The sequence below is a fragment of the Sorex araneus genome, chromosome 4, assembly GCF_027595985.1.
Source record: "Sorex araneus isolate mSorAra2 chromosome 4, mSorAra2.pri, whole genome shotgun sequence".
Taxonomy (NCBI): Eukaryota; Metazoa; Chordata; class Mammalia; order Eulipotyphla; family Soricidae; genus Sorex; species Sorex araneus.
In genome coordinates this window covers 90,955,401-90,980,722 of record NC_073305.1, presented here as the reverse complement: position 1 = coordinate 90,980,722, position 25,322 = coordinate 90,955,401, and the positions used below count along the sequence as shown (strand labels likewise).

Below are 25,322 nucleotides of genomic sequence, written 5' to 3'. Positions count from 1 at the left end.
TGTGATATATGTGTATGCAAAATATATTTTAGTATATATAACATTGTATGATATAGATATGTTTATATATACATATTTAGAATCAAGAAAGGAGATAAAGAAGTAACTGTGTACTGTAGACGAAGATAATGTTTTGCTGTAGAGTAGGATTACTAGTGATGGGAGGAAAGGATGGGTTAAACTCATTACTCTGGGTAGCACTATAGCACTATAGCACTGTCATCCCATTGTTCATCAATTTGCTCGAGTGGGTACCAGTAATGTCTTCATTGTGAGACTTGTTGTTACTGTTTTTGGCATATAGACTATGCCACGAGTAGCTTGCCAGGCTCTCCGAGAGGGACAGAGTGATCGAACCCGGGTCGACCGCATGCAAGGCAAACACCCTACCCGCTGTGCTATCACTCCAATCCACTGTGGGTAAAGAAGGACAAATATTTAGTCATTGCTTAGGTAGATTAGGTGCAATTGAAATAAGTTCATGAAGATATCAAAAGTTTGGGTAGGGTACTAGGATGGCTGTAGAAAGTAGCACTGAATATCTGGAATAGAATAAGAAATATAGAGGAAAAAAGGTAAGTATAGTTTTAAAGGCAGAGAGTCTCTTGCTCGCATGTCTGGCTGTCTTCCCCAGGGCCCCTCGGAGGGGATGGGCTCTAGCTTCCCTCCCCACCCCGAGCAGAGCTCCCGGCGGCCAAAGACCACCCGAACCTAGCTACAGCCATGCTGGAGGCTCCTCTCTACACATTCAGACAGGCCTCATGCATGAAGGTACCAGCAGAGGAACCCAGGTGTGTGTAATCCCATCAAGGCCAACATCCAGAGAGAGACTTAAAAGCAAGCTCTCAGAAGCGGTATCTTTAGCCTACTTCTCCCTCTAGGAGAAACTGGCAATCTTCTGAGAGTTTCCTGCCCACATGGGACAGCCTTGCAAGCTTTCCGTGGTGTATTTATATGCAAACTCCAGTAACAAGCTGGATCTCATTCCCCTGACCCTGAAGAGCCCCCAGTGCAACATCGTTAGGAGGGCCAAGTCGAGATAGACTTCTAAGATCCCAGGGAAAGGACGAAATGAGATGTTACTGAGCCCGCCCGAGAAATCGGTGATTAATGGGATATTTTGTGTGTGTGTGTGTGTGTGTGTGTGTGTGTGTGTGTGTGTGATAGTTTTAGAAAATGCTAAATTTGAGATGGCTGAGAGATGTTCATCCAGATAATGAGATATGCACATCAGAAATTCAGGACAGGTTTTCATGATGAAAAAGTGCCACTTAGTATTTAAAGTACGAGATCTAACAAAGAAGTTTTTCTACAAGAAAGAGGTCAGAATCAGAATTCAAGTGTAGGCCTGGCTGTTAGACCCTGGGACTCACTTTCAAAGTGAAGTGGTCCATTGAGAGAAGAACATGGCTTCTTTTGTGAGTATAAAATAAAGAGGTAAAGTATTTAAATATTATTAATCTTTTTTTAACAAAAATTTATAATGTTTTAAAAATAAATTAGGATGTGTGTGCTATTCTGAATTTCTAGAATTGAGGAAATAGAACCTAGAAAATCCAGCTCTTTATTATTCTCTAAATGGGATATATCAAGTATTTTTTTCTAACAGAGATAGCTAATTAAAACATTTGAAACAGTGATGAAAGGATGAAGGCCCTAAATCCTTTCCAGAAGCTGACTGGATTTCCTGAGAGCGTAACTGATGATAAACTGGAAATTAACTCTTCTCAGAGCATAATTCATAGCATTCATCTGTGAAAACAGATGCTGGTTATTCTTTCTCCTTTGATACTGTTTCGCTTTACCTTCTGCATCTTAAAACAGTAAACTTTGCAGTGAAAAATAATGGCAGTAAGACTTCCGTGGGGGAAAGAGTTGAGCCATCCCATTCTAAAATGCCATTATTAGTTTTAAATGTGTAGAGCAGAGACGATATGCCTGACTTCTATTCTGGATGAATAAACATGAGGTCTGTTCCTAAGCAAATGTGGTACAAGCAGCTCACAGTCCTGTTAACAAAATCAAAGCTTAATCTCGCTCATTTGGTTAATTAATTGTTTGTTGTTGGAATAGCCAATTATTATATAATCCAAGGGGAGTAGTATAAATTAAGCCCTGTTTTCTAAGCAAGAAAAGAAAAAGAGAAGAAGAAAATGGAAATCATGAGCGTCTTACCAGTGAACCAGGAACAGCAAAGATCGTGACAGGGGTATAAGTAAAATCATTGCACCTTTCCCAAAACTAAAATACCTGAGTGACAGTTTTCTCATTAATAAAAGGAGATTAACATTTGTAGCTACCCTAAAAAAGTATGATTATTTTCTGATGGTGGTTATAAAATGCCTGTCACTGTGCCTATCTGTATACATGTGGTTGTCTCTTCATTTTAAAGAAATGGCACCGTTATTTTTTACTGATATACTATTTTCATTTATACACTTTGGCTTACAATACTGTTAATAAGGGAATCTCCTGGACATAAGTTCCACACACCCACCACCAATGTACCTTTCTCCCTCTCAAACCCACCCTCCCTCTCACTAGTCCCCGAACTCAATTGTGTATCTGTTCCCCTTCTTTAACCCCTGTTATGTTTCCTTTGGATCTTTATTGCTGCCTCCGGGACAGTTACCTGAAAATTAAATTTAAAAGATGAATGCTATTGTAGTAAGTTATTGCTACAACTAAACATCTAACTCAATAAGTGTTCTTGTGGAATAAATAGCCAAAAAGTAAATAAATAACCATTTAAGTTTGGAAAAAAATATTTTTTAAAGAGTTGTATTGAATCACCATGAGATACACAGTGACAAAATTGTTCATAATTGGGTTTCAGTCATAAGGTGTTCCAACACCCATCTCTTCACCAGTATACATTTTCCAGCACCAGTGTCCTCAGTTCCCTCCCATAACCACCTAACCCCCTCATCCCCCTGCCATCCAGCCTGCCTCTATGGCAGGTGCTCTCTCTCTCTCTCTCTCTCTCTCTCTCTCTCTCTCTCTCTCTCTCCTTTCCTTCTTCCCCTCCCTTCCTCCCTTCCTCCCTCTCCTCCCCTTTCCCCCTCTCCCCATTCCCATTCCTCTCTTATCCCCTACTCCTTTCTCTTCTGGGCCTTATGGGTTGCAATTAGTTTATTATGTATATCCCTTTATCATGTATATCCCTTTACCTATTCTCAGCACTCAATTCTTGTACAGAGTGGTCACTTCCATCTATCATTATCATATTACCATAGTGGTTTCTTCTCTATCTTAACTGCCCCCCTCTACTTGTAGGAAGTTTGCAACAGTGGAACAGTCATCCTGGTCCTTGTTTGCACTGTTCTTGGATATTAGTTTCACACTGTCCTTTTCTTTTTTAACTGAGACCTACAGACTGACTCAGAGAAAGGAGGCATTTCAGACCACAATATGGTAATACTCTTTCTTAAGTGATTGACAGCCAGACACTTGTGCCTTGTAAAACAGAGATTTCAAACATATAGTATCTTGTAATATATATTTTTGTGGCAAAAAGGGTACTATGTACCCTTTGTGGGGAGAGGAAAGGCTACCGAGCAGTGCTCTGGGGGACCAGGACACTCCCTCACAGTGATTCTCTGTTGACAGGCCTGAGGCCAAAGTTTATTGATAGATTAGATACCTCACCTGGCACAGATGGGGGGACAGAGAACGTTAAGTTTAGAAATATTGTAGCACTGTAGTCCTGTTCATCTATTTGCTTGAGCAGGCATATCAAATATGCCACAGGTAGCTTGCCAGGCTCTGCCATGTAGGCAGGATATTCTCGGTAGCTTGACGGGCTCTCCAAGAGGGACGGAGGAATCGAACCTGGGTCGGCCACCTGCAAGGCAAATGTCCTACCCGCTGTGCTATTGCTCCCTCCCCCACCACCCTCTGCCCCTGTCAAAGCTGGGGTAGAGTCTTTCCTGGGAGAGAGTCTGGTGGGGTAGGGGGAAGCTAACGTCTTATTGGCATAAAGGGGGACAAGGGACAGTATGGTTTCTCTGGTGTGAAGGGGACAAAAGGAAGGTGTGCTCTTTGGCAGGAAACAGGTAGGAGAGATGTGCTTGGTCTGGCCTACCTTTGTTCACAGAGGGCTGGGCAATGCAGCCTGGTGGAATACAGTCTTTTGGAGGAGGGACCTGGGAATTGGAGCAAACCTTGCAGTTCTAGTCAGTACTCATCAGGCTCTATGGCCTGGAAGAAAACTGTGCACTCAGTGATGTCTGGGGGCCTCCAGGGTTACACTCTGGGATGTTTTGGCTGGAGAGTAGCATGTGTTGAGGAAATTAAATGCATTGGTCTGTGCTGTTTCTCTGATCTTAGGATGGCCTTTAATTTTTTTAAGTTTAAAAAATAAATTTGAGATTCTTTTTCTAAGATCCCCAAATATAAACCACCAGCTTTATAGCTCTAGCCAAATATAGCCTCAGATGTGTGCCCTCAATAACTTATGTGACATCCTCTAGGCTAAACTGCTCTCTTGAAACTTTGAAGGTGACATGTTAAACCTCCTTCCCAAAAGATCTACATTTAAAATGCACTTTCTAGATTCCAAAATAATAGATTCTTTCTAAATTGTAGGGGGTTTCCTGTCCTCATTTTCCCCCTACAGAGTCTTAATATTTATATTATCTCTGAAACAGAGAAGAGTTTTATAATCCTGAGAATCATCCAGATTTTCTTTGTCCTTCTGAGTGCTCCCCCAAATATCTGGGCCCACAACAGGACTGAGAGCAAAATGAGAAATGAATACCACTTAATAGGCCCAGTTCTTCTGAGAACAGAGTATTTGAAATGCAAAGACTTTAAAGTAACATTTAATTTACAAATTATGTTAGCACTAATTTACAAATAATGTTAGATAATTTACACTACTTTATCAAAGAAAAATGACCTTCAGTGATGGTTATTTCTATAAAACTTGACCCAACAAGGTAAAAAAAAAAATTCTTGGGCCTAGTAAATTTATTAGGGAGGACGTTTTCCTAGCAGATGGCCAATTCTGGTTTGATCCTTGGCATCCTATGAGTCCTAAGTCCTGCTAGGAGTGCTCCAGGACGCTGTGCCTAGATTAAGTCATGAGCGTGACCAGGTGTGGCCCAGAAACAAACAAAAAAGGCTCTGTTAATTAAAAATAATAGAAGTGGGGTCATTTTTAAAAGAACCATTTCTACATTTCACTCAGATACAGCACTACTACCGAATTGCAAGCGTGTGTTTCTGAATAGGAGTCTGATTTCTGCATCACTGACTTTTAAGCTCCTTTGAGGTAACTGCCATTTGAAGGGTGTGAATGTTGCTCCTGTTCCGTGTCTGCCACTGCAAGGTTCTCCTTGTATGTGTCCTAAATAGGATACACTTTAAGAAAACAAGGTCAGATGAGGCAAAATAATTCGTATAGAAGTTCTCTATTTAAGATAAGCTAAATAGCACCTGAATTTGTAGCCGTCCTGTATATTCGACCAAAGCGTTATTTCTTGGGGAAAAGACATAGAGGGAAGGCTCCCAACTGGTCTTCAAGAGGCCTGTGCACCCCACCAGCAGCTCTGAGGAGAATGGGCCTCAGTTCAAAGGAAGAAGATGTGTTGTGGCTTGGGCCTGCGGTGCTGGGGATACCGGCTGTACCTGGCAATGCTTAGGAGAGTAGATGGTGTGAGGAACAAAACCTAGGCCTGGAGCATGACAGACATGATCCCTAACCACTGTATTATCCACTGGAGATGATTAAATGTTAGGGTTCAATCCAAGTTCAATTAAATTTTGGACCTGATAGTACCTCCTTCCTCCAGGATTTCCCAAGTGCTTTCTTCAAATATCAATTTTAATGGTGTCATAATCTATGAAATTTCATGTTTGTTTTGTCCTTGGTTTTCCTTAAGGTTCCTAAAATGATCTCCCATGCAGAGCTTAGTAGAATTACTGGCACATAGGACAGCTTCAGTTAATATATATGGAATGAATGTATTATCTTCCTCTTCCTTCCTTATTCTGTCTACGCTATGGTATACTATATGGCACATTAAAATCTGAATTGGTGGGACGGGAAATGGTGAACATTTGATCAAGTTCCTTCAGCTCTGTTTCTTATCTCTTCAGTTGTTTTTTCCAGACTCTCAATTTTGTGAACCATTCCAGTAATTTTAATTTGTCAGACAGTTATTTTGCACCTTCCCCAAGGAACAATTTGTTATTTATTTGTTTGATTCACATGCAGTGTAGCTAGCTCTTCTCAAATGAAAATGATCCTGATAGCATTTTTTTTTGCTTTAATGCTTCAGAAAGGATAAAGAATTATGACCTCTAAATTTCACTGTCTAATAACATCCTAGACCAAATCATGGCATTAAGAACAATTGATCAGAATTCCAAAACTTGTATGAAGCACCATATTTTTAAGACTTGTCTCCAGAATAGTAGAACTCCTGACAGAGCGATTTTCAATTCATCCCTACATCTTTATAATTTTAAATCTATAATTATTTCATTGAATGTAGTAGCAAAAGGTTTTTGGTACTTACGCATCTTCATAAGGACCCTAGCCTGATTCTAAGAGATATTTAATTTCTGGTTCTACAAGTTGTTTACATGGAAAGGGGGAAGGTTGGGATACAACCAGCACTGCTAGAACTACTCCTCGCTCTGTGCTCCGTGGTGGCACTGGGGCCAGAGGGTTGGTTTGGGGGAGTTGACCATACAGTGATGGAAGTCAGACTTGTCACATTCAAAGCAAGAGCCTTACCCCTACACTTTCTCTCTGACCGAAGAACTTTTACCATTAAAGGCAGATTTCTTCAGCTCAGTTTTTTTTTGTTTCTTTGCGTTAGTTTGGGATAGGGATTGGGGTTTTAGCCATACCCTTCAATGTGGTCTAGGGTTTGAACTCAAGGTGGCCACAAACAAAGCAGATGCTTCTTCCTAAGTACTGAACTCAAGATGCTTCTACCTAAGTGCTGTCTCTCCAGTCCCACCAACACCTATTGTTTAAGGTTACTTATTACACATATTCATCCATTTCTCCTTTTGTTTATGCAGTCTCCCATTGCATCCATTCCCTACTATGTACTTTTTAGCAAAAAATGAAAGGTTTGGGCTTCCGCTTTTCTTTTTCCCTCAAATTTTAGATAAAAATCAGGTAAAACGTCATGGCTTTGAGTTACATTTCTGTAGCAGATAGCCAAGATTTTAACAGACAAATGTTCTAATAAATCTGGAAGTAAATGTCATAGATATTGCTGTGATTTTGTTCATGATTATTTTGCTATTTTTGCATAACCAGAAATATTCACCTTCTAATAAAGGGTCATGGACCTCCAGTACGAGAAAAAAGCTTAAAAGCTATTATTATTGCCTCAACTTTTAAACTCTGCAAACTTCAACTATGAATCTCTAACACTCTAGAAAAGAATAAAGAAAAAAATTACATTCTCTTTTCATAAACCTGTAGTGATACTGCTGGAGGATTGGGACATTGGATATCCTTGATCTAGACAAAGTTCAAAAATAATATGCAAGAGCAAGAGAGATCGAGGTACATTGGTTTGCACTGGCCAACTCCAGTTTGGTCTCTGGCCCTCGAATACTTCACTTGAGCACTGTCAGGTGTATCCCATAAACCAAAAGAATATATTCCTTTTTTTTTTTTTTTTTGCTTTCTGGGTCACGCCTGGCGATGCACAGAGGTTATTCCTGGCTTTGCACTCAGGAATTACCCCTGGCGGTGCTCAGGGGACCACATGGGATTCTGGGATTCGAACCCGGGTCGGCAGCGTGCAAGGCAAACCCCCTACCCGCTGTGCTATTGCCCCAGCCCCAAGAATATATTCCATTTTTCTGAGAATATGCATTTAAGTTTGAAAGCAAATGTTTTCCCCTCAGAGTCCATAAAACAAAATCTTAATTCCAGTGAGGATGTACATGCAGAGAATTTTTCTCAAAATATCTGCACTGCACTGTAGCACTGTTGTCCCATTGTTCATCGATTTGCTCAAGCAGCCACCAGTAGCTTCTCCATCGTGAGACTTGTTGTTACTGTTTTTGGCATATAGAATATGCCACGGAAATTCTGGCAGTCTAGGACTAAATTTCTGTCTCCCCTTAGATTAATCAGTATTCAGTATTTCTAATTAAAGACAGTACATAGATTAGGGGTCTGTAAGTCTTTCTATAAAGACCTGTAGTCTGTTTTAGAGCTTTGCTGAAGTATGATGTGTTTCACAATTAAATCAACCTCTGTTTAGATGTTTTTTTAACTGGGGCAGGGGGTGGGGTGGGCAACCACACACAGTAATTCTCAGGGCCACTCCCAGTAGTGCTATCCTACATGCAAAGAACGAAACTCAGCACACTGAACTAGCTCTCTGTCTCCTCAACTCTACTTGTTAAATTAAAAGGCTTAAATAGATAATGTTAAGAAATAAGCACACCTGTGTTTCAGTAGTTTTTGTTCTTTGATTTAGTTGCTACTCTACATCCTGCTTCTTTCTTCGAACTTTGCCTCAGACACTGTAACACAGTGAATCCCATCCAGCCCTAAACTAAAAAGAATCCATTAGGAAAGCATTTGAAAAATACAAAACTCTAACTTCCACCCTATACAATTTTCTTTTATTTCCTTTAGTTTCATTATGTTTTCTAGATAATTCTAAAGTCAGACAAGACTGTCACTAGGAGACGATATCCAATTTACCTTAGACTTCTGTATATGGAATTATATGAGATCTGGTTTACACTGTTACACATCTTTCAATTTGCTGGCACAGAAATTATTGTTTTTAATTTTAAAATTTTATTGAATCACCGTGAGATGGTTACAAGCTTTCATGATTGGGTTACAATCTCACAATGATCAAACACCCATCCCTCCACCAGTGCACATTCCCCACCACCAATATCCCAGGTATACCACCCTTTCCCACTCTTCCCCTGCCTCTAAGGCAGACAATATTCCCCATACTCTCTCTCTCCATTTGGGCATTATAGCTTGCAACACAGATACTGAGAGGTAATCATGTTTGGTCTATTATCTACTTTCGGTATGCATCTCCCATCCCAACTGGTTCTTCCAGCCATCATTTTCTTAGTAATCCCTTCTCTATTCCATCTGCCTTCTCCCCTCCACTGATGAAGCAGTCCAGTCTTCCAGCAAAGGGGCAATCCCCCTGGCCCTTGTATCTATAGTCCTCGGGAGTCAGCCTCATGTGATGCTACCCTACACTCCACAAATGAGTGGCACAGAAATTTTATACACACACAAACATACACAGACACACATACATACATATACATATATATATACATATATATGTGTGTGTAATCAATGTGAGCTCACTCAAGAAATTTTACATTTGCTTCTTGGAAAAATGATATGCAAGTTTAAATCCAAGTGGCTACATTTCAAAATCTGTGAATCTATGGATGATCTGACCATGTGAAAATGATAGGTTTTTACCATTAGAATTGAAATCTTCCTCTGCCAACTACTGCATCTCCGGTGACTGTTCGAATACTCAAGAAGTCACATGAATGTTACTATCTTTCTCTTGTTCATAGCACCAGAAGAATGGGCCACGACCCGCACCAGCTTGAAGGCAGCACCTCCAAGGTCAGCCAGAGGGGGATACAGGGAGCACCCCTATGGTAGATATTGAAGGTCCTCCTCACCTGTGACCTCACTTCAAAGACAATTCATAGCCTGTGGTCTCCAAATAAACAGCAACAAGACAAGTAATAGTCCTTTTTTTCTATTATAGGGATAATTATTTATGATTATGCCCATATATTTCTTGTATTTCCCCCTATACTGTTGACGTGACATTGACATTAGTATTATTTTTCAATATGATCAATATGAACTAAAAAAGGCATTGGCAAGCATTGTCTATAAACTATTCAGTAGGATGATATTCTCTTGGTTGTTTTTCATTGTTGTGTGTAATCTTTTTTTTTCCTTTTTTTTTAAAAAAAAGAGCATGAATCTGTTGACAGATTTTGAGTCTCAATCAACTAGCAAAAACTTTGTTTAGGGTTGCTAAAAGACTGTAATATGATTTTTGAACTAGCTGATAATAAAGTTGTAGATAAGATGTTTTAACCTGTCTTTTAATATCTGTTAGTTAGATGAAGATGTTCTATATTAAGTTTGTAAATTTAATTTTAAATGCTGTTTTAATGGGGTGGAGAACAAGCAGCTACTGTATGTATGTAGCTAACTGAATTTGTTCAGTGTTTTAACCTGTATTTGTTAAAAAAGAAAAAAAACACACATAAAGTTCCATGTGTAAGCTTCTCTAAATAGGAAACCACAATTTGTCAAATATGTTTGCCATAATTTGTCAATAAAGCTGAAAACTTTTGTAAAAACTAAATTTGGAATTACTTGTTTTCTAGCTCTAAATGCCTGCTTTATTTCTTCTTCAAGAGATGCCTAAAATGTTTTCTATTTAAAAATTACAAAAATGAACCCAAGCCTGTTTTAAGATATTTGTGTAATACTTAAAAACTGTATTAATAACTTATGGTTGTTAAATAATTTAAAAGTTAACAAACTAAACTGTTACATGAATCATGGTTAGTAAACACTAATGTATAACATGTTAATGGAAAGAATGGATTTAGAATAATAAATGGATTTTAAACTATCCTCTAAGCTTTATCTTGCTAAACACAAATTCTGATTGACTTGTTTGCATTAGCATGTCTCTCGTGAGAAAGAGTAATGGAGTATAAAGAGGTAAGATTACCACTTACCACTGTCTAAATGCCTAGTTCTTCAACCTTTGAGTTTCCCCGCACATTAAATATCCCATCCAACATGTAAGCATTGCGTAGATTCACTTTGTTTTCACTCAAAAGAGTGCGTGGACTTCATTTGCGTAGTTTATAACAATTTGTTTTGACAAACAAATCATCAGTGTCACTGGCCAGTTGTTGCTATTCAACCTCAAAAACTTTATTTGTAATTTTCAGTGCTAAATATCACCGCCCTTGAAGGCAGTTTAGAGGGCTGATATTTCTTTTGAGACTATCAGACTTGATGGCTGATGATTATTAAGGAAATATGTCGCAGGACTCAAAGGATGACTAAACGTTAAACAGGTAACACTAATAGTAACTCTGTAATTTTGCCTATGCACCAGTAATGTTAAATATTCTCAGTTATTAAGTTCCTGATAGTTAAAAAAGTAAACCTACAAAAATATAACAAATAGGTCTATAGGTTATTAAAACAACTAATTAACATTAACTAGAGGCATCAAACTTATTTTACAATATATAACCCTCAAGGTAATAAACAGATCTAAAATTAACAATAATAGTAATGCAACTCTTGCTAACATCAAACGTAAGCTAAATTTTGATGCAAAAGAGAAAGTGAAAAACTTGATGGTAGGAATGAATGCCAAAACCGTTAATCTTTTAAATATAGCTTTTTTGTTTATGGTGGCTTTTGTCAATGTGATTGGTTTACTTTTTTGCTGCTAACCAGCGTAGGCATATTGCTGTTCAATTTTTGCAGCTGGAGTTGCATGCTAATAGTTTTACAAGTGTGTGTCTGTCATCAATTAAAATTGTAAATATTTGCCTTTGGAAAATGCTGTTGAGGTATATTTAAATTTCTATTTGTATTCTTTCTCACTATTTCAGGCACCCACAAACAAAGAGCACATAATTGAACAGCAGATGTGATGGCTAAGAAGGTTAGAGGTAAGCTCAGTTTTGTCTTCTCTGAAATTGTTTTTCGCCAACGTGAAGCCAATGGCAAGATCTAAAAACCAAATACCACTTGTGGAAAATATAGAAAAGGTTTAAGTCATTGTCTTGGAACTGAATTATTCTGTCTTCTTCAAAATAAATAGATATGACTTATTATTTTGTTGCAAATAAATAGGTAACCATTTGGCCATTTATTTGCTATGAAATACTATATATGCAAATATTAATATAATAAAAAAAACTTGTACAAGGAAAGATCATTAAAGCCTTAACAGTTGAGGTATAAGAAAATTCCAATTTGTGTCTGCTAGGAAGGATATATGGAATCTCATAAAACACCATCTCCAATATCTTGTCAGTGATATAACATTACTGCTTATTTTACCAAGTAAACTAATTAATCATTCCTATTATTCTCTCCATCTGTTTCACTGGATTGACCAACAGGCTTTTCCCCCCTCATCTACCATTCAAATTGATTCAGCAATTATTTATCAAGCAGAGACACTATTGGATATTGAGACTTGTACTATTCACTAGTTGTTGATGAAACTTCTAGTCACTAAAATTCAGAGTAATTTTATGAAATCCATAGACTGATCTGATATTAAGAATTGAAATAACCTTGCCATCTTCATTTTGAAAGTCTTAAATTGCAAGACTTCTCTGGATTTGCTTCTTATTTTACTACGAAATATAGTTCTTTATTTTGAGGGAGCCTCACCTTCACCTCCTAACCTTCAGATTGGCAGTGCTCAGAGTTTACTCCTGGTTCTATGCTTAGGGCTCACTCCTGGCAGGACTCAGGAGACCATATGTGGTTCCAGGGATTGGACCTAGGTTGGCCGTGTATAAGACATGTGCTCTACCTGCTGTGCTGTTATTGCTCTGGCCCCAATGTATATTTAACGACCAAGGAGATGTGAGAGGAGAGATCTGAAAACCTGGGAATCCTCAAGATAGGAGGTAAGATAGCTACTGAGAGTCACAAAATTAAGGGTGAAGCCTGTTCATTGATGAGAAAGGGAGTAGTACCACCTGATGAATGAAATGGGTTGTGTCTGTTGGTAGAGTTTAAAATATTCTAGAAATGTTTGAGAGAACAGTGAAAGGTAGGCTCAGAGCACCAGATGGCTAAAGGCATAGAGGAAAGGCAAATTCAGAAGAGGTAGATGTAGGTCAGGTCCTGGTTGTGCCTGAGTAAAATTGTTTGGATTTTACAGGAAAAGCAAAAAGAAGCCAGGAGGTAAAGAATAAGAGCTCTTCTAAGGACATATCCCAAGGAAACAAAGCCAAAACCTTAAGCCAACATTATAATTACTGCCTTTTCATCTGAGATCAAGTTTCTAAACATCAAAGGTGTAACTATTTCATACTGCCTATGTTTCATCTAGTCATGTCATGGTTAAACTACAGATTCAAAGATCAGAAGTTACAGAAAAGGTAATGCTGAAATTTCAACTTGTCAGTGTCATTCCATTTCTGTTTGTCACGTAAAAAGCAGAGGAGACAATTTCCAGGGAAAACGAACCCTTAGACTGACCACAAAACTCAACTAATGGGATTGGGGGGAGTGTCCAGTGGATCATGGTGGACACATATACTAGCATTTTGTTGGTGGATATGCTGGCAACATTGTAACCCAAACATAAATATTTATACCCCTATAAACCCATTTCACCTCAATAAAATATAAATTGAGAGTGATTTGTTGTTCCAGTAAACCAAGGGGAGAAGGAATTTCTATTTCAGATATCCTATTTTTCTATCTGCTTTGATCCTTCACACACAATAGACTTGATCTAAACAATGAAGGAGAAACCAATGATAGTTTGTTGATTTTTGTAATTTTGTAATGCTCAATCATTTTTTTAAGGGACTCAACTTGATAAAATAGAAACAACTTACATTTTTATTATTTTATTGTTGCTGTGATTTTTGTTTTATTGGATGTGCGGGGCGGGGGGGGGGGGGTTAGTTCACTTATAGCAAACAATAGTTGCCAAACCCAGCAAGGCTGCTCAGTGGAGGGATCTGAGACTGTGAGGTGTCTCAACATCCACAGGTCATGCTGGCTTCTCCCGGGTAACATACTGTGACTCTGGGTGCAAGGGGAGGTGCGACTGCTGGGCTAGAGCAGGACCGGCCCCATGTTATTATTGTCTTATATCCCTGCAGCTCTCTCACCGTTCAAACTAAACCTTTGCTGTATTAAGGGCAGGACTTTCACAGCAGAAACACCAGTGCTGAACAAGAGAAGAGATCATTCTTGCCAGTTGAATTTAAAAGTAAGAGTTTTTAAATTGAATTTTATTTTTATTTCAATACTGCAACTTACATAATTGTTTATAATGGGTTTAACAGGTGTACACTGTACCCACCACCCTGTGTTCCCCTGCCCTAAACTGACTCCTTGGCAGTTACATTTCTTAGTTTAATTGTTGTGGCATGGGTCCCATGCTTATTTGGGCTTGAATCTAGTGGTTTCAACATACTCAGATCATTTGTTTCCATGCTGTAGAGCAGCCCAGCTCCTCACCCTTATTCCTACACTATTTCCAGACTCCTCTTCTGGGTTCTCTATTTATCTCTTTCCTTATCTCGTTCCTTGGCATTACTATTTCTGTGATCTAGAGCCAGTGTTTTGTTCACCTTTGTTATATACTATTTCCTAGTCCTGATATACTATATTCCTTAGGTTAGTGAGAACAGATGGTGTTTGACTTGTAAGTAAAGGATTTTTAAAGCTCAAGACTGGTGATTCGGGTCAGAGAGATGGTACAGCGGGTCAGGCTCCTACCTTTCACAAGGCCGATCCTGACTCAATCCTCAGCACAGTGTGTGATCCCTGAACACAGGGCAATGTGGTCCTAAAAGAAAACAAACCAAAAGACAGTGATATGTTGAGTTTCTAAAGCTTGAATTTTGAGCAATCTGATGGACTTTAGGATCAGAGAGATAGTCCAGGAAGTAAAGCTCTTTCCCTGCTTGGCAGTCAACCCATGTTCAATCTATTGCACTAAATATGGTTTCCCAGTTCACCACCAGGAATGATCCCTGGAACAAAACCAGAAAGATTTCTCGAGGACCACCAGGGATAGCCCCCAAACAATAAAAAAAAAGAAGGGCTGAAGCAATAGCACAGCAGGTAGGCGTTTGCCTTGCACGCGACCGACCAGGATTCAATGCCCAGCATTCCATATGGTCCCCTAAGCACTGACAGGAGTAATTTCTGAGTGCATGAGCCAGGAGTAACCCCTGTGCATTGCCAGGTGTGACCCAAAAAGCAAAAAAAAAAATTTAATGAACTTTAGAAAATAATGTTGTATGCTAATAGAAATGCCATGGCAAAATAAATAAATAAATCCATGAACTCAGTCTGGAAAGCTATAAGATATATTCGAGACTAAGAAGAAATACTAAAATGCTAAACTTATTAAATAAATGCTAAAATACTGTAACATATTATCATGATCCAGATGATGAGTCCTCAATATTTCTTGAGCATTCCCTAATCACGGTCCCTTTCAGTTCTTGTTTTCTTGCAATGGTCCCCATGTCTTACATGTTAGCACCAGGGTCTTATGTCATAAACTGCCATAGACTCTAATTTACATTGTTTTCACGAAAGGCACCTTTGGATTTTCTGAAGGGCTCAAAGGGGACCTTGAGGCTAGAGCAGCATACAGAGCATATGCCACTTGCCTTGCATTCAGCAACACAGGTCTGATCCCAAGCATCCTATAGGTTCCCCCCAAGCCCTGTTAGGAGTGATCCCCAAATGCAAAGCCATAAGTAAGCCCGGAACACTGACAAATATGAATCCTCCACTAAAAAACAAAAAGAAAAATGGGATATTTTGACCCTCAGTTGAAAAACACCACTCTAGACTGAGATATGTTTAGACTAACACGAAAGTTTGGAACCTTTTGTCATGTGAAACCTGAGAAGGCAGCAAGTTTCACAGAGTTCCCCCTGCACAACTGTATTCAGCTGTATTCAGTCCTGTAGAAGTGATCAGAAAATGTTTCTTCATACCAGCAGGATTATATTAGGTGGAGCAGAGAGGGGTACACACACAGTCACCTCTACAAGTCACCTCTACACATCATGTAGATCCATGATGATGACACTGACAATGGTACTATGTCATCGTCATGGATCTTCACACTAACCAGGGTGCAGGTCTATAGATGAATAGAATGCGAAAACTAAGAAAATTTGACTGCTTCTTGCCATCAACACATCCAGGAATAAATCAAATACAGAAAAATATAATAATATTAGGAAAGAAAATACATCCCTAAATTGACAGAGAAATACCTCACAAAGTTTATCAGAATTGGTAGAGATTTTTTTTCTTCCAACCTGGCAGTAGAAGAACTCGAGATTAAAACTGCATATGTAAAATTATAATTATAAATATAATTATAAATAAAATGATAACTATAAATTATAAAATGATAATTATAAATCCCAGACACTTGTTGAGTAACTTGTCTGATTCTTAAAATTATAAGAAATTAATACATTTCTGACAATTAGCTAAGCATTTAGAATAAATTAAACATTTCCCTATTGGCCTCTCAGCAGAAATATTTGGCACAACAAAAACTTGGGCAAAGAATGGCTCTAACAAACCCTTGCCCTAGCAGAGAATTCCTTCTTTATTTTCAATATCACAAAATAATGCCTGACCCCACCTGGATCCCATCTCTTCTGGCATCACGTGTACTCTCACGCATTCCTAAGTAATTACTCCCCAAATAGCAGAAAAATGTATTTTGTCAACCTGGAGAAATTATTTATATACATATATGTATATATACATACATATGTATATATAATTATGTAGACATATATATTATATATAAACGTCCTCATGTCTGACATCCAACTGTGCAAATCATGAAACTTTCATGACAAATTAATTTTTGATTTGTCAGTTGTGCATTTTGCATATATTTCTTTCGATAACGTTGTAACTCTTGGGACATTGATAAAACTGTGAAAACTGGGAATTCCCCAGAACGCCAGACATCTAGCATGGACACTAAGTATTTTAAATAGTTTCATCATGAATAAGCAATAAAGTCTCTGTGCCTCATAACAACTGTCCAACAAAAAACTTTTATTACCTTCAAATATGATTAAATCAGAAATAATTTTATGCTATTTAGAAGACCAAATAGTGCATTTAGTTCTTATCTGCAATTTAAAAATAATTTTTACTTTCAATATATTAATGGAACCAAGGCCACTTAGCTTAATAACATGTGAATTACTAATAGTTTTTAAATAAATTTGACACAGAGTAACATATTAGAGGGCATATTGAGTTCTTTTAGTGGAGTAGGTTTTTTTAAACTATAATGAAAATATTGTCTTATTCCTTTAGTTATTCACTTTAAACTCGGAACCAGAGAGATATTACAGTGGGTAGGGCACTTGCCTTGCTCGTGGCATTGGCAGACTAGGTTCAATTCCTGGCAAAACACATGGTGCCAGGAGTGATCCCTGAGTGTGGAGCCAGAGGAAGTCCTGAGCACTGCTGGGTGTTGCCCCGGCACCCAAAACAATATGTGTGTGTGTATATAAATAATGGGTAGGCACACACATAGAAGCATATTTTGGCAAACCATAAAAGTTACTTAAAATGCATCACTGCTACCATATCACTGTCATCCCGTTGTTCATCAATTTGATCGAGCGGGCACCAGTAACGTCTCCATTGTGAGGCTTGTTGCTACTGTTTTTGGCATATCGAATACACCACGGATAGCTTGCCTGGCTCTGCCGTGGGGGCTAGATGCTCTCGGTAGCTTGCCAGGCTCTCCAAGAAGGATGGAGGAATCGAACCCAGGTTGGTTGCATGCCAGGCAAACACCCTACCCACTGTGCTTCAGTCCATTACTCACCTGCATCGCCTACTTAAAATGTAACATTTTAAATAGTCTCCTTACGTGTTTATGTATTCACTTACATACACACCTGTCTCTTTTTAGTTTTTTTATATTTTGTATTTCTTTAAAGGAATAAAAATAGTGATCAATCATATCAGTTGGCTGAATATCAACAGTCAGCTCCAGTAACAAGGAGCTCCTGTAACTAAAAATTCCATTGTTTTCTACTCTTGCAGTTTTCACAGAAGTTTAGTTCTTACTGAGAAATTTTATATTGTAAATTAATGAAAATTGTATTATTATTAACTTGATCATATGTTTTAAGTTTGTTAAGAGGAAAGACTCTTAATTATAATAATAATAGTAACAATGGCCATAATTTTCCAAGCATTAATTAATACCATGTGGCGTCCTGGAATTTGTATATAAAAATGTATAAAGCATCTATAATTCTTTCAACAAGCTTGGAAAGGAATACAATTACCACCCTTTTATGGAGGAGGAGGTTGAAGTTCAAGAAGTTTATCAGATGATGATAAGATTTACTGACAATATATAGCAAACCCAATATTTAAAACAAATAGCCTACATATTTTCTTCAATAATCTGTTATTTCAGTGTTTAATGAATTTTATTGAAAAATGAGTAAAATCTCAAATAATCTTAACATAATTTCTTTTCCATAGTAATATAATGAATATTGTTTAGAAACATTTTGATTAGATAATTTAATTGGAAGTGCCTCTTTGATCTTCCTGAAACTTACGATTTTTTTAAAATTTATGATTGTCCCAGAAAATGTAGCTGAAAGCATCACATATTGTCATAGAGTGATGACAGTTTCTGTTACCCAGATGAATTAATCTATAATCAAAATTCTACTTTGACATTAGAAAGCATGATTAAGCATGAAAGCAAATTCAAGATCTTATTCTTCAAACTATAAAAAGAACTCTGCTTTTAAATATTATTCACATTCAAAGAAATATCTTTGTATAAGCCACATAGTTATTAAACACCAAAAACAGGTGTCACTCAGTGTAAAATATTTTAAAATAAAGTATTTCCTATGGCCAACATAATGTGCACCATTTGTCTGGACACTCTAACTATTAAAACATCTGAGTTTACAATATAATAGCTATTCTTGACTGGCAGCCACTAATATTCCACATCCATCATGAAGATTTATATCCTTGTCTTTTACATAGAGTTTGCTAATTGGTACTCAAAAGATTATTTGCAGGAGGGTCAAGGTCACTCAAGTGATAATGCTGCCTTACATCTCAGCCTCTTGAACATTATTGTGAGCAGCATTGAGAAAATAGGACATGAAGAATGAACCATTTGGAAAAAGTTGGCGAAGCCTTCCTATACAAGCATTTGCTTGAGTTTTAAATCCACAATGCTTCAAACTTCACAGTAGCACATAGAGAGTGGTTTATTTTCAAGAGAAATTTGGAGACTCCTGCATCCTCTTTGGAGAACTTCTTTTCGACAAATGTTACCTCTGACACAGCTTCCTTTCCCTTGATGTCTGCCTCTCAGGATGACTTCTGTCATTAGGAGATGCTCCTTCCCTCTGCCCTGCCCCTCGGCTGCCCTAGGATACACAGCCTGTATTCCTGTCTTCTGCCTTGTGCCTTGTTTTTGACATCAGGACACTTTTGAATTTTTTTTAACCATCTGGTCCCTTTCTTCCCGATGTCTTCTATTATTTTCCCAAGTGCACAAGAGGACATAACAGGAAAGGCAATCATGACTAAGGGTAAGGAGCACTGTACAAACTTGTCCTCAGAAACGCTAGCAAAGAAATGCCTTTTCCCTTCATTATGAAGCCAAGACATGTCTGTCCACTGCAAACCAAGAATGTCTGAAAAGAGGAAACAATAGAGGCACACTTGGTTCTGTAAGCTTCCAATTACTCTGAGTTCTATATTTTCAAATTTCATATCTCACAATTAGTAGCAAATATGTGGAACTTAATGAGATCAATAACCAAAGGATGTAACTAGAATGGAACCAGTTTAAATGTCCGTATGATTGTACTTACATGTTGCATAAAGAACCATACCTTGAGGAAATCTGTGACTCTTTTCTATGTGTATGGAGTAATCTTAGCTTAGAGATTGCAAGACGCCAAGGAAAGAGGGACAGAGACAGGCAAATGAGATATTGCGTGCTTGGATGGGCAAGCCAGATCAAAGTTCTGAACTTGATGCTTACTCAAACAGCAAGCTTTTTAAAAATAAACATCAATGGCATGAGAGAAACTTTTTTAATACCATTTTTGAATGATGATTTCAAAAGTATAATTGGTTAACTTTCTAAAGATTTTTTTCATTTCTGGGGCTGAAGAGATAGTACAGTGGATAATACAGTACAGATAGTACAGATAGTACAGTACACTTGCCTTGAACATGTCCTTCTTGGGTTTGATACCCTGCTTCTCCTATGGTCCTTTCACCCACCGTCCCACCAGCACCTTCAGGAGAATTCCTGAGCACAGAGCCAGGAGTAAGCCCAGAGCACTGCTGGGTGTGGCCCACCCAAGACCAAAACAATATATATTTTTCATTTCTGTTAAGAAAATTTATAGGTATAAATAGTAATTGAGTTAGAATATAACAGACACATATTTTGGAAGGTTTTTTTTCGAGTTAAATGCTATCTACTAATTTTAATTTTTAAAATCCATATCAGAATTAAATAAATTAGAGTGTATTTTATAAATATGTGATAAGAATTTAAAGTCCATAACACTACTCAGACATATCTGCTATTGATTAGTTTATATTTTTTTCTTTCCTACCATTTTCCATCTTCCTCAACCATTTATTTAATTCATTTTAAATCGTGTTGTGATATTTTAGAAGTGATCTGAAGGACTGAAGCAATAGTACAGCAGGTAGGGCATTTGCCTTGCATGCGGTCAACTCAGGTTCGATTCCCAGCATCCCATATGGTCCCTTGAGCACCACCAGGAGTAACTCCTGAGTGCAAAGCCAGGAGTAATCCCTGTGTGTCATCAGGTGTGACCCAAAAAGAAAGAGAGAGAAAGAGAAATGATCTGAAATTTGTTTTTTGATGAAAATTTAGCTGTCATTTCCAAAGATTGATTTATTTGTGATAAATTATATAATTGCATTATGAACCTTTGATCTACAGTGTGGCTTTAGAATACAAGGTTACTTGAATTTCTTAAGCTTCAGGTTTTTTTAATTTTTACACCTTACTTCTCCCCTTCCCTCCTTACATTTCTGTGGCCACACCTGGCAGTGCTCAGGCGTCACTTATAGTGGTGTTCAGGGGACCTCATGTAGTGCCAGGGTTTCAACTGGGGTGAGCGGTACTGTATAAACGACCCCTTTATATTCATTTTTCTTATAAGTAAAATGAGAATAATATTTCTCCTCTTTGGTGAATTTTATGTACAAAAATAATAGAAGTTCCTGCATATTCTCTGCAAACTTAGTTATTATTTTCCATGAGATTACTTTCCCTAGACTAAAACTGTTTACTTTCAGAAATAATCATGGTTCCCATATATCAAATATAGAAATAAAACGTACTTAACCTATAAAGCAATTCATATTTCCAAATCAATTTGCATGTTAAGCATCATCATTCTTAAACTAAAGTATGTTTAGTTTAAAAATCTTATGCAGGCTTTAGAAGATAGTTTTAAAATGCTTGTCATTATATTCATAAGCAGAATATTGGGCATCTTCACAACAGGTACTATAAGATATATTAATAGATAAAATTCTTACATAGCATTGTACTGTACTGTTCGCATCAAAATAATCAGGACTAGAAATGAAAGAGACTAGCAGTAATCTGATGGATATTTTAATATGTACAGAAAAAGCATGTGCAGCAATGAACCATAGAATTTATGTTAAGCACTGCTTTCATTGTTTTTAAGAATTGTTCATTTATTACATCAAAATCCTATGATACAAGTTCAAAGATATCATCTTCTTTTTCTAAATAGGAAAATTGGGTCACTGAATGACTGGTCACTGAACACGAAGTGGACTTTGAAGCCAGATCACAGTGTCCTCAATCCAAAATCTCACCTTCCTACTATCCCTGGCTTAAAAAGTTTTATAATAGATAAATTTTGAGAGGAAACTAAATTGAAGTGTATAATTAACTCTTCAGGAGGTAAAGGAATTCGAAAAAAAATTTTGATATGTGTATGACAAGATTCATACTAACTCTGAAGCTTGATGTTGAATTCCTATGCCTAAATCAAGATATTCAGAATAAATCTTTTCTACGAATGATCTAGAAATCAAGTCTTACACAGTACCCTAAACTTTGCATATGTTATGCCTATCTTTGCCCAAATTACCATTGATTAAATGAAAGCTATATGTATCTATGAAATTAAGTTTGCACAAAGGTTAATATAACTATTATAGAACATTTATAATATAATATAATATTTATAACGAAATATAAATAACATATTACAATAAAATTAAAATGAACTGGATAAAAATACTTATAGAAAATTAACATGGCTATTATTTGTTATGGTGTGCTCTCTGTCTGCATTTTTTTCTCACCTGTGTAACATAAAAAATAAAATGGAGGTTTTCTGTGTTATCTGTTGTCCTATGTAGATAATATGCACCATTGAAATGTATTTTTATACTTTATTATCCTTACTAATAATAGGATATCAGAATGAAGGTGAACATCAGAATAAGGAAAAATCAATTAAGATCAAAGAGCAATGCAGCTTGAAGAACAAAAAAGGTAAATTAGAAGTGCCAAAAAATATATAAAAATATAGAGAAACTTTAAAAACAAAATATGACAGGTGATCCTTAAAACCTCAAATAACTTAATTTTTATAGATATAAAATCATTATTATAAATTTCCATCATGAGTAACTTATATAAGGCAGTAACTACAGAGAGTAAAATATGATTTCTGATTATATCAGTATAATCCAACTATTTTTTATACCTGGAATTTCAATTGCGAATCTCAGAATGATTTCTTTAGTAGACCAGTGCATTTTCCCTTCAGTTCCCTCAGAAGGTCTTTTTTTAAGTAGCAATTTCAGAAAATATTTATTTGATTGAACAACATCAGTTTGCACCACCCATATATATATATATGTATATATGTGTGTGTATGTGTATATCTCAATTATATACTTACAGAAAATTGCCTATTACTACATACCACTGAGATTTCAACTTGTTCAGATACTAAAAGCAGAATTATTAATCTTTGGACTCTAAAGATATACCAAAGTATTTTTTTCACAATGAAATATAAATATTTATACTAAAGTCCTTCAACCTAAGTTTTGAAAATCCTGTAATTTGTTATACTATATGTTATTTGTTGTATATTTATAGGAAGATGTCTAAGAATATTGTAAATGGTCAGTTGTTAACAGATGAAACTCATTGACTTGATTTGATTTCTTATAAGTTTAAAAGAACTGTTAATTCCTTACAATTTAAGACCAAGGTGTCTGTGTATTTTAGGTAATATCCATATGATTTACTGGTGCCAGAAAAATAGCACAGCAGATAGCACAGCTTATCTTGCATGTGACCAACCTAGGTTCAATCCCCAGCACCACTATATAGTTTCTTGAGCCACACTAGGAGTGATCCCTGAACCCAGAGCCAAGAGCAAACCTTGAGCACCACCAGTGTAGTCCAAATACAAAATAAAACGAACAAAAAGCCAATTTACTGAATCCATATTGTTTTCTCTTGCAAATTCATAATTTTATTAGTGAAGGAAATATTTTAATATAGAACTGATAGCCTGTGACTAAATAGAACTAAAAGAGAGTGACCTTACAAACATTTTCAAGTGAAAAAATAAAATATTTGGCAGATGCCACATAATCTCTTAAGCTAACTACCTTGCTAGCTGTCACATTAGAAAAATGGCTCTAAATGCAGCATCTTGTTGCATTTTATTTGACTGGGGGGATTTTTAGGCCATACCTGGCAGTGCTTGGGATCTGCTTCCATCTCTGTGCTGGGGGATGGAGCCAGACAGGAGGGGGTCACCTCTAGTGACCATCCTATACAGGGACCAAATCCAGCATGCTACAAGCAAGGCAAGCACCATAACCCCAGTTTCTCACTGACTCTGCATCTTGTTATTAAAATGTCCAAGAAGTAGTTTGGGAAAGAATAGCCAAACATTGTCTCTCAAATAGGGAAAAAAAAAGGTGTTTCTCAGGAAAAGGCTTAACATTTGTATCTTAAATCATATACTGGTCCAAACTGATGGGAGGCATTTATAAAATATAATTATAGAGTAAATATGAAATTTGCTTGGTATTTTATATATATTTACAATGTACTGTTCATGTATGTATACATTATATATGAATTATAGCTGATTTATCTTTAAAATGATATATTGTACACATATATGCTTAATTTAATACCTGTTGAGACTTCTAAATGCTTTTTAAATCATATTAGTGATCACAACAAATCTATAAAGAAATCAAGACAGATTTTCTTACTTGTATTCAAGATAAGGAAATAAAATGTGATGAAATTGAAAGAGTTATCCAAAATCACATGAATTCTAAATAGTGGGACCTGACCAAATCACTAAGCTCTCCAAAATAACACTTTTGTAACTACCTACACTAAATAAATTTTAAAGGAAAGTACAAATAAGAAATAACTTAAAGTTTCAAAGACCACATAAACATATAATTGGGCATATTTTATTCTCTTCTGTAATTGGATTTGTACTTAGGAATGTGAAAATATATCATATGCTTTGTTTCATTTTCTAATTAGTATTTATCATTACTATGGTAAAAGTATATTTCCAAAATAGCCCCGATTGTTAACTTTAATATACTTTAGCTCTATTCAGTCATTTTATTTACTAATCAGGCTGTAGAAAAGGCACGTATGTCATTTCTCAAATCAGAACTTTTTGTACATAAAGCTAATAGTTTTATTTCTAATAACACAATAGACAGCATCAAAATGAACTAACTTACCACACACGACTGGTTCATGCATATATTGCATTTTTATGTGTTCTTAAACATATTACATACATATGTAGGCAAGAATAAATTTGAAAAGCAAATTAGAACAAAGGACAATTTTCTCATTTATAGACTAGCTTATTATGATGTAATTAATCTTGCAAACTATTGTACTAGAAAGTAAGCTACAGATGATTTATTCAAATCTTATTACTTGTCTATTCACTTTTATTTTTCCCTCCTTTTCTTTGTTGAGTAGTCAGGAGTCACACTTGCTCAACTGTGTGACAGTCCCTCATTTGGTGTGGCTCTTGTCAGTCACACACTTTAGTTGCATTGCTTGCAAACATGTTCTCCAGTTACACACTCCTTTAGTCGTTTCCGTTTTTGTACATATTCTTATTGCACGGCTTGCCAGAGGTTTCACTTCTAGCCACAATATTCACCTGCCTTTACTTGTGGTGCGCACACACACACACACACATACACACACACACGCGTGCGCGCGCGTGCGCGCGCGCACTGGCAATCTCAAACTCTGTCAAGGCAATTGGAACCTCCGACAGCAGAATATCCGAGACCATGCATGCCTGGTGCCTGTAAGCAGCATCCAGGGATCAAACTCAGGCTTCTTTCAGCCACCAAGTCATTCCTTGGACTTTAAGCTGTGAATCATTTTTATGATTAAAAG

At 36.8% G+C, this 25,322-nt stretch overlaps 1 protein-coding gene across 8 annotated transcripts in view; it reads left to right on the top strand.

Moving 5' to 3' along the window:
* KHDRBS2 (KH RNA binding domain containing, signal transduction associated 2) overlaps positions 1-25,322 on the top strand; it is a 584,438-nt gene that overhangs the window by 527,358 nt on the left and 31,758 nt on the right. For 4 of the 8 annotated variants that reach the window (XM_055136315.1, XM_055136311.1, XM_055136312.1 and 1 more), the window contains 5 exons: positions 9,556-9,729; positions 11,650-11,709; positions 12,942-13,161; positions 13,897-14,006; positions 22,311-22,391. In XM_055136315.1, the coding sequence (XP_054992290.1) occupies positions 9,556-9,653 (98 nt within the window). In that variant the 3' untranslated portion in view covers positions 9,654-9,729; positions 11,650-11,709; positions 12,942-13,161; positions 13,897-14,006; positions 22,311-22,391. The remainder of the gene's footprint in view (positions 1-9,555; positions 9,730-11,649; positions 11,710-12,941; positions 13,162-13,896; positions 14,007-22,310; positions 22,392-25,322) is intronic. The other 4 variants (XM_004605877.2, XM_055136310.1, XM_055136313.1 and 1 more) reach the window with 3 other exon arrangements.